The sequence below is a fragment of the Phalaenopsis equestris genome, unplaced genomic scaffold, assembly GCF_001263595.1.
Source record: "Phalaenopsis equestris unplaced genomic scaffold, ASM126359v1 Scaffold000513, whole genome shotgun sequence".
Taxonomy (NCBI): Eukaryota; Viridiplantae; Streptophyta; class Magnoliopsida; order Asparagales; family Orchidaceae; genus Phalaenopsis; species Phalaenopsis equestris.
In genome coordinates this window covers 1,879,928-1,890,933 of record NW_018164953.1, presented here as the reverse complement: position 1 = coordinate 1,890,933, position 11,006 = coordinate 1,879,928, and the positions used below count along the sequence as shown (strand labels likewise).

The following is an 11,006-nucleotide window of genomic DNA, read 5'->3' as shown; positions in this document are numbered from 1 at the left end:
CTGATGATATACTATAAAAATGTGGAGCACAAACCACATGATAATTCCACCATTTTCTTGCTTATGATTCGCTGCTTTCCACATACACATGCGTTTGGTGCTTCATCAAGCTCATGTGAGCATGCAAAGGATTAACTTAGATAAACTAAATATTAGTTAAGTAGGCATATGTACAAGTGTGGAATGAAGATAGGCTTTTTAGTTATAATAAGATGTTAAAAACTAGAGGAAAGTAGTTGTGTGGGACTACTTAACTCAAATAACTAATAAAGAAATTTGAATTGAGCGCCACAATATTATCGTGATTTTGTACTCTAATGAAATAAATAAATAAACTTTTTATGCGACTAAAATAGGATATGCTAATGAGTTGTTCAACTGTTGTTAATTATTTTTGAATGAAAGGTGAGTATGTTGGTCACCAGAGCACACTCAAGCGAAGAAGGAAGAGGCAGTGATTATTTTTTTTTTAATAAAAGGCATTTGATTCTGAAAAGAGTAAAGCACAATTGATGATCAAGGATTTACTATTTTGATTATTTTACATGAGAAGTGCATGAGAGCAGTTCAATAAAAATTACCATAAGAGAAATATATATAAAACACATGAATGGATAAAAAAAATTATAATGATACAATTTTTCTTCAAATATGTGTCCATTTCTAGAGCACCCCATTCAGAGTTATGCTAAACTCATAAACTATAAGATAAATATGTGTCCATTTAAGTCCTGGAATTCTCCAGAAATGCCGAGAGGTCATAGATAGGAGTAGAATATGTAGATTTTTACCTTTTCTAGAGAGATTGGTGAGAGTTTTGAGAGATATTTATAAGGGATTGTATTAACATTATATAGATTAGCGTGAGATTTTGTTAGAGGGATTTTCATCTTTCTTTCATAGGGAAAAAGCTTAGTATTTTGTTCTTCATTATCTTATACTTGTTGTAAACACCTATCTAGTTAATTTGCTTTGATTTAATGAAGCTTTCTACTGTGTATGACACCTACGTTGTGAAGTAGAACTCTTGTACTTTTCTTTTAAAATAAATTGGATAAATGTTTAGGATGTTAGGATGCAAGTTAGAATAGGTTTTTCATATCATAGTGATGGTTCTTACTTCATTCTTCATTTATTAATCAATATGGCCAAGTAGTATTTTAAAATTTGTTGTAAACTCATAAGATCTGGGAGGGTTATGGCTTTAATAACTAGGAGGAACTACTTTAAACTTCTGGGTGAAGAAAAAGTAGTCCTAAGATTCAATGCAATGTTAGGGAGATATTTGTTGATTGGGTGTAAATTGGGGGTGTAAATTGGTTGTAAATTGGTGTTTCTAGGGTGATATACTAGATTCCTACTAATTTGATCTAAGGCTTTGTACTGTAATACTAAGATTAGACTATTTGAGAGAAGTTAGGATTTAGACTCTAGGGTGACAGGCTAGAAGTTTTGTCATTATAATATAACATTTAAGGAATCGACACTAGGTTAGTCGAGATTTGTTATACACTCAAAAGAGGGTAACTTAGATTTTTGTTGATGTTGTCACTAGCTACATTAGATTCTAAGCATCCCATTCCTACACATTATCTAAGTCCCCAAAAGAGAAAGGTAGTTATTACATCTCAAAATTTACCAAAACCAATTGATCTATATAAGTTTAACTTTAAATTTAGGTTTTTATTTAGGAGTATTCGTTAGAAAAATTCCCTTAATTGACATTCCAAACTAAGACGGGATAGTAATATACTAGAACTTAGCCTAAGAGATTTCTTACCTTGCTTCTCTATATGATCAATAATTGGCTCCATTTGAGCCCTATATTACTTAAACGATACATATACTTGCATAAAACCCCTAGTGTGTAAACTATAAATCAAATTGTAAACTCTATAACATATCCATTTTGCACACTAGTCACTTAAAAAAACTGGGTCAAATTTTTTGCCAGGAAATTAAATAATTGCGTAACTACGGATCTGGTCACCAAACAAACTAAGATTGTTAAGATGAAGAAGCAAAGGTTTAAATATTTTGAGATGAAAGAGTTGGAAGAAGCTCATAGAACTCTTAGCATGGAGATTTTCATGGATAATGTTGCTGGAAAGATTTCTCTCTCGAAGGAGCATATGTTAGTGTGTTGATGAAGAAGTTTGGGGTTGATAACTTGAGAAACGTGGCGAGTCTACCCATTGAATCTAACTTTCAGTTGAGTTTATAACAGTATCTTAAAAAAGACAGGGAAAGAAAACATATGTGATCAATTTCTTATGCTAATGTAGTGAGAACTCTATGTATGTTATGATTTGTACTAAAGTATGTATTGTAAAAGCCATTGATCTTGAGAGCAGATTCATGCTTAATACAAGATGGATTCATTGATAGGATGTAAAGAATATTATGAGATATATGAAGGGTATCGTTGATGTCGGCTTGGCAGTTGAGAGGCTTTAATTATTATTTATTTGTGTGTAGGCTACACAAATTCAGACTAGGCAAACAATATGGATAGACATAGGTATATGAATAACTATTTTTTTCACATCGACAAAAGGTACAATATCTTAATCTACTGTTAATTTATCTACTACGGAGGCTAAGTGCATGGAAATTATCACAAAGGTGATGATAGGAGTGATGCGGATGCATGGTCTACTGAATGACTTTGGGAGTTGATCAAAAGTTTATGACGGTTTTTATGAAAGCCAGAGGGTGATATTTTTTGTCACGAATTCAATTCTTCATGTCTATAGCAAATCCACTGATGTGTGTACCATTTTGTTCGGATCTTGATTAATGACGAGAAAATTCTCTTGAAGAAGATAGATACAAAGGAGAATCCAATGTCCATGCTCACGAAGATACTATCAGTCAAGAAGTTTACCTACTATAGGAGTTTAGTGAACATCCGAGATAATAATTTTTTTTTCTTATTCGGGCATTTAGAAGAACTATGCGGGGCTTGATCTCTTCGAGAGGTGGGAGTACGTAAGAAACCATCTTGTTACTTTCATTTAGTTCTTGAAGCTCAATTTACCATCTTCTACTTATTTAAAAGTGAGATATAATATGGATAATATTGTATTATAGGCTTTATGTGTATAGGGGTAACATGGTTATTTTTTATTCATGTGTCATATTTCCCTTCTATTTATAGGAGAGACTATGTCTTTTTTAGTGCGTGGAGTTATAACTCCATTTAAGTTATTTTTTTTCTTCTTCTCACCTATTAAATAGTAAAATAAGCCCCCCAAATGGACATAGGCAAACATATGCCGGACCACGTAAATCTTGCTTCATTAGATTACTTGTTTGTTATGTGAATTTTTTTTTTATAATCCTTTGCATAATAAAAAAAAGATAAATATAACTTGGCTATAAATTGTGCATCTACTTGAATAAATGTACTAAATTGGTAATCAACAAAAATTCATATTAGACACATATCAAAATAAATTTTGATAATTTTAAAAATCATTATAATTAAATTTGGTTGTACACTGGAATGCGAATATTGTCACTGTCCTGCAAACCAGCTCTTCGTTCTGTACCACTCTAGCTACCAAAAACATTTATAAGCCGATATAACTCCCCCGCCCAAAAAAAAAAAAAAAAAAAAAAAAAAAAAATCAGAATATCATATAGACGGTCAACGCTGCTGGCCCTGTAGCTCAACTAATTCCTGATCGGCTTCAGGTAGACCTGAACTCCGTGCTTCGGTTTAAGCGTCAGAACATTGACCGGCGCGTGCCTGTAATTCTCTGAGATGACGAAGCTGAAGCTGCTGAGCAGCATGGCCAGTATGACCTTCGCCTCCATCATAGCATACGCCTGGCCGACACAGTTCCTCGGACCGGAAGCGAAAGGGAGAAAGTGTCGGGTCATGGCGAAGGACCGGGCGGCGAACCGGTCCGGGTTGAAGCTGTGCGCATCTTTTCCCCATATTTTTTCGTCGTGGTGGATTGCCAGCACCGGAATCCAGACTGAAAGTCCCTTGGGTATGTGCAAGTCGCCGAGCTTCATGTCCTGGAAGGCCATTCGGGGGAGCAGGGTCGCCGGCGGGGACAGCCGTAGGGACTCGTTTATTATCATCTGAAGCTGCAGGACAAATTGCAAACTTTTTTCATAAAAAAATGTAATTTTTGAATTTGCATAGATGATTAGATTTCAAGGGGAGGATTTAGGCAGAGGATTAATTGAATAATTACCAAAGTGAGCTTGGGAAGATGGTCGGCGGATGGAGGCTGATTGCCGCAGATCTGCTGGACTTCAGCGCGAGCCTTCTGTTGCCACTCTGGATTTGTGGCGAGGAGCATTACAGTCCATGTGAGAAGAAGAGCAGAGGTTTCATGGCCGGCGAAGAAGAAGGTTTTGCACTCGTCCATCACCAGCTCCAGCGTGTAGCCGGAGGCTTCCTTCTTGCAGGTCTCCGCGAGCAGCATGCCGAGAAGTCCTTTGCCATACGAGGAGCTCCGGCCGATCTCTACCCTGTCTCTCCTGCTATCTATGATCTCCATGAGTAGCTTCTCCACCTTCTTCTTCAGTGACTTTATTTCCCTCCGAAACTTGCTCGGGAAAAACCTGAAAGCCAAATTGGAAGAGGGTAAACATTTTAAAGTGGAAAAAAATAAAAATTATCTTTTTAAATTATTTTGATCTATTTGGTTAAAACAAAATGCAAATATATATATATACATGAACTACAAGACAATTGCTATTTAGTTGCAATTGGATAGTCAAAAAATTAAAATATTTGGTGATTGGCTTCACTTGTCTATATGTATATTAAATGTCTCAGATTTGAAAAATTATTTGACTTTTATTTCATTAAATTTGACTATCATAATTTTTTAGCACATGCTTCCAAATTAGTCAAAAGACAAAATGTTTTTATATAAAAAAATGATAATTAATGACTTTGTTAATAAATAAAGAAAAATCCCCAGCTAAAACACGACAAATGATCTTGCAAATTGAAAAGATGCAATCTAGTTCCTAAGTTTAGTATCTTAATTTAAGATTATTTAGGCTTTTATTTAAATACTCACTAATTTTTTTATATAAAATTCATTTTATAATGGGTGTCATGTCGCATTTATTTGTATGTAACCTCCTGAATGTTTTTATAAAACTATTCTTAGTAATTAAAATAATGTATTTACAGGAAACGACGAACCTGCTGGCAGGAATCCACAAATGGCGACTGGACTGCGCGGTGAGACTTTGCAGGCGGGTGAGATAAACGAAGATCTGCTTACCCTTCTCGTAGCTGCTATCGAATTCAGTCCTGGATATGATATCTCCGGTGAGCCTAGTCAAATACTCACCGATCTCCACTTCTTTTTCGCCGCCGCCGGCTGCCACGGCGGCGCTGAGTGCATGAATCGTCTTCTTCGTACACTCCACCATATAACCCATCTGGCTCTGCAAGGTCGAAGAAAGAAAATATATTTTCATGGCAATTAAATTCTTCAATATTAAGATTTCATAAAAGCGACGAAGAAGGAAAATGACAACAGAAACTGATTAAATTATTTCATTTCTGTAACTTTCAATTGTTTTTTTAGTTTAGTTTCAACTATTTAGTTTTTAATTGATCATAAATACTTGTTCAACATTGAAAGTATAGAACAGAACAGAACAGAACAGAACAGAACAGAACAGAACAGAACAGAACAGTCAATGCAGAGCCGAATCTTGACTTATGTTCGGCTAATAATAGCTTTAGGGGGTTTAAATTAATAGATTTTTAACTTTATTGTTTCATTATATAAACATGCATAAATGAAGATATTCTCATTTAAATTTATTTGATGATTCATCATATTCCTCTGTCTTGTAATACAATTCTATAGCTCTGTAAGACTAATTCTGCGTGCTGTAATATTAAATTTTATGTACTGAAGGTTTATAATTATCTTTTTTCAAATAGGAACATGTGTTATTAAATGAACTTGAGCCAGGTGGTACAACAAATATTTATTTTATATACCCTACCGGTCAAAATTCCTATGAGGAATTCTTTGTAGAACTTTGTCTTGATAATTGTCATTTACCTTGATGATTTGTGTTCAGCTTAGTCTAAGTATCATATATCAAAGTATGTGTAACATCAAGCAGAGTAAATCCTTAAAAAATAATATCATAAGAAGTGAAACATAAAAATCAATGCAAATACAACAACAAAAGTAAAATAAAATAACATAAAACTCAATATAAATAGTACCTCTAATATATTTTTATTAAAAATATGATATTTGAGAATACTGCTTCCGATATATATGTTATCTGTCCCTATAGCGATCGAACATGGGTTAAAGGGGTCTGATGACTGACAACGTAGTTGCTTACAAATTTGTCACCCATGGACACAATAGGACCTCTAATCTATCTATATATCTATCTATCTATATATATATATATATATCAACTTTCAAATGAACTTTCAAATGAATTGACTTTCAAATGAATTGGAGTCTGTATCCTTAAAATCTAAACCATGTTATAAAAATAAAAGCACTTCAATGTTACTTTTAGAATATTTTAAGCTTTCATAGTAAAATCAAAAATCAATTTTTTTTTCCTTTCTTCTAAATCAAGTGGTCGGCCCATCCTTCATTCTTCACCACCTTAACATACTATCATTGATGCACCAAATCTCATGAACCAGAGAAAATATTATGTCCGGTTAATTAGATTTGGCGTGGATCATACCACACCGCATATTCGACGGCATGGTGTGATTCCTGTCGTCGTCCGCTCGTTCATTATCCACACATCAGTCGTCCAGACATAATATTTTCTCCCAGCTTGAAGCGGGCTCCACATTTTGTAGGCAACTAACAAAAAATAAACAAATAAAATAATCAGCATTAAGTTTCTAATCACCCATCCTACATTTGATGTTTTTTGTTATCTTAAATTACAAGCCCTTATCACTAATAAACTATTTTAAAAATAACTATCTATATAAAAGAAATCTTGAACGACAACGAAGAATTAAATATAGAAATTTCTCTGTTTTTGGCAAACTGCGCGACATTTGTGCGGCCTCGTAATGTCATGCGTGGATATGTAACAAATTTAAAAAAAAAAAAAAAAAAGAAAGAAAGAAAAAAATGGCATGCCTTTAGCTTCTCTCCCATGAAGGCCGGCGCAACTACATGGCGTTGGTGCAGCCATTTGTAGCCGTTGGCCATCAGCAAGCCCTGCCCAATGAAGTGCTTCGATCCCTGCAATTGTAGCCATGACTTGCCGGAGATCTGCACATATTTGGACGACAAGAACTCCTTTATCAGCTCCGTGTCCGTTAGACAAAGCCTCGGCTCGCTCCCATACCAGAAGACAAATCTCTTCCCTGAAAAATAATTAAATTTCAGCTCTCTAACATAAATGCATGATGGATAAGTGGTATAACATGAATGTTATGTACCATAGATTTTGGACCAGAGGTGGTAGTGAGGAAGGAGGCGGGCGACGATGTTGTGGTCGACGGAGGGCATGTCGGAGGAGGTGGATTGGGAGAGGAGGGAGGCGATGTCGGGGAGATTGCCGAGGAGGAAGCGAGGTTTGGGGCCTGGAACGCCTTGTTTTTGCATGAGTCGTCGGATGCGGAGAGGGGTGAGGATGTAGGAGGATAGGATGGACCAAGCCGCGGCGAGGAGTAGGAAGGCGAGGGAGGAGATGAGGACGGCGACGATCGCCATGGATGGAGGGGAGGGGAGGGGAGTGGGGCAGAGGAATGGTGGTGAGTTTTGGTTTACGAAGAGGCGCTTCTCTTTTATAAATCAACCCGCCGCCCTCGGGTTTAAAGATGAGTGCTAAAAATAAAAAGAAAACATAATGACATTACAATGCTTTTAGAGAAAAAGTTGGAATTTGTACTGAATTTTAGTGGGTGATTTGATTGTATGCAATGTAAATAAAAGTTTACTTGGTGGTGACATTTAAGTATTTAATTGGATGATATAATTATTAATTTGATACATAATTGAATGAATGTGAATGGTTTTGTAAATTTAAGGGATTAGTTGGTGCACTCATGTTTCTTGCTATTATGTTATTTGAATGGTAAATTGATGTGTCTTTTTATCTGGCATGTGTCTCGAAAATTTTTTTCTTAAATTAATAATATTCTAAATTTAAATTATGATCATTCAAGCCATGATTTAAATAAGTTAACAGTTAAACTAACCGTCCTGACATAATAAATTCAATGATGTCAAAATTAGATCGTCAAATATGTCAATACTGTAGAACATTAGGAGGCATTAGATCGTGAAATGAACAGTTAAATGAATTTAAAATTTGGTATATTTATAGTCAGGTCGAGCTTGTCGATAAAAGGAATCTAACAAGCTTAAGAATGCTAAGTTTTGAAGTTATTAAGACATTCAAATCAACAAAATATTCTCTATGATTAAGGAGGATCAATACAGTCCGTTGAATTAGGTGGTTAAGGCAGTTACGTGCCAAAAGTCTAAAATACACCCCTTCCTAAGAGGCTCTATATAGACATCATCCCTTCACTTGGGAGAGAGGGAGGAAGAACAAAAATTTCAGAGCCTTTTCTAAAGAGAAGACGCAACGATAATGTCTAGTCTTCGTACCCATCGGCTACAGCGGACCACTGTTGACCATCACTGTCTGTCACAGCTGACCGTCGACCACCGATGACATTCTGTGCAATCATTACAATTCAAATATAATTGTTATGTTTAACACTTGTATTTAAAATCCAACAAAAAATCACAAGCCTCCATAGCCAGCGAACACCATCGATCACCATTGACTACCGTCAGTTATCACTGCATGCCGTCGCGAACCATCGACCACCAGTAACCGCTGCTTGCAACTGTTGTAGCAAAAATACGGCCCTTATGGCCAACTAATACAGTTACAGAGTCTAGCTACGACTAGAGCCTTTATAACCAACTAGGACCTTTATAGTAATAAACTACGACTTTTGTGGCGAATTACTATTGTTATAGCTTCCAACTACGACCTTTATGGTGAACTGTCTCTATGCATCCACCAACCACAACCCTTAAGATAAAATATTGTCATTGTAGGAATCAATTACAACCTTTATGGCTAACGACTACGGTCACAACTTCCAAGTACAACATTTGTGGCAACCTTCATGTGTGTTCCTTAAATCTTCTGTTTGATGTGGTTTCATGCAAAAAAAAGATCTCTATCTTTCCTTTAAAAAAGTGAAGAGACACTTAAACGCACGAAATGGAGACTATGATCTTTAAGATCACTACTCATTAGTGGTTATTTCCTACACATTTGTACTTTCAATTTTGTCCATCATAAAAGTTAAAAATACAAATAAGCCTCTACACACATATTTTTTTTACCATATTTTAAAATTTTAATAGACATAATCCTATATTTTATTGGATCATATTAATTAGGCTTAACTTTATGATAACATAAATAACACATTTATCTATCAATGTTGGTCCATATAAAATTATTATTTATTTACATTTACTGCAATGTCCCACTTAGGCCACATATGTTGCCTTATAAATGTGTTTGCTTTATTGAGCTCAATGATTACTAACATGTATAAGAACTTTCTTTGACAATCTCTTCCATTAATTATATCGATATATAACCAAAGTGACTTTCATCACAAGTATAGCATGACTAGAAAATCAATTATGACATATATCAATACAACCAAATGACATAGATCAAATATTGATCTGTAGCATGATAATTACATGCAATGTGTTCTATACATGACTAATTCCAACTTGTTCAAACTTAAATTTTAATGAGATTAAAAAATCAAATCAAACTCAAAGAGAAAACAAAACTGAATACTTCATTTATGTAAAAAAAAATACATAATGTCTATATATTTAAAAGAAAATAATATCTAAATACAAACTCCCGCTAAAATTATATATTATCAAGAAATCGAATATCCATTTAAGTAGTGTGCTCATGAAAGACCTTTAGTGGAAACCTTTTAATGAGCAAATTCATAATCATTGAGTTTGTGTCAATGCCCTTTATTGACATTTGACCACTCCAAATTCTCTCTTTAATGCTAGAGCACTTGATATTTATATGTTTTGTTATTGAAGAACTCCTTTTGTTATTGAAAGACATAATAAAAAAATTATTTTCCTAAAATAGTTTAAGTGATCTTTCTATATGTTTCATAATTTGTAGCCCAGTGACAAAGTTTTGCAATCATATTTTGTGATCAGATGCTTCATAATTACTATGAACTCTACTACCATAGTGGAAGAACCAATTAATGATTGATTGGAACTCCTTCAAGAAAGAGCTCCTCCAACATACGGATAAATAAAACTTAAAGTGGGTCGAAGACTTTCTTAACATCAACTAAAATCTAAATCTGAGTGACCAATAATCTTAAATTGTCGAAACTTTTATATGTGAGCATGTAATCTTTTTTTTTTGTAAATCTGCATAATCCATTTTGTTTCTTTCTATTGATTCATTCCATGATTGCTCAAATATTTAACAAAAATCCCAATACTATATGTTATATCCAGCATATGGGAACTTGGGCATATATTAGACTCTCAACAACTAATGCATAGGGAATATTTTTCATTTCATTTCCTCAAATTCATTTTTATACACTGATTTAAAGTAAATTTATCTCCTTTATCCATAATTTCTCTTGGTTTACAATTTTGCATGCCAAATCTTATAAGCAATTTTCCAATTTAGTGTTTTTGTGATAGCCCAAGAATATCTCGAGAACGATCACAATATATTTTAATCTCTAAAACAAAAGATGCATCATCAAGATCTTTCATTTCAAAATACTTTGACAGAAATATCTTGATTTTGTATAACATGAATATATCATTGGTGGCAAGTAGTATGTGATCAACAATTCAATATATAATACGAAGAAAATACACTTACTCCTACTAAACTTATGTAATATATACATAATTATCAACTTTTTTCATCTCAAAACCTAATGAGATTATCACTTCATG

General features: G+C 34.2%; 1 protein-coding gene across 1 annotated transcript; it reads right to left on the bottom strand.

The window, feature by feature from the left end:
- Positions 1 to 3,655: 3,655 nt before the first annotated feature.
- On the bottom strand, positions 3,656 to 7,810 carry LOC110028538 (cytokinin hydroxylase-like). Its single transcript, XM_020730435.1, has 5 exons — positions 7,436 to 7,810; positions 7,131 to 7,360; positions 5,180 to 5,427; positions 4,212 to 4,584; positions 3,656 to 4,101 (listed from the first exon to the last, which is right to left on the bottom strand). Exons 1-5 carry the CDS (start codon positions 7,707 to 7,709, stop codon positions 3,679 to 3,681), a joined length of 1,548 nt encoding a protein of 515 aa, XP_020586094.1. The 5' UTR covers positions 7,710 to 7,810; the 3' UTR covers positions 3,656 to 3,678.
- Between the last annotated feature and the right edge of the window lie 3,196 nt (positions 7,811 to 11,006).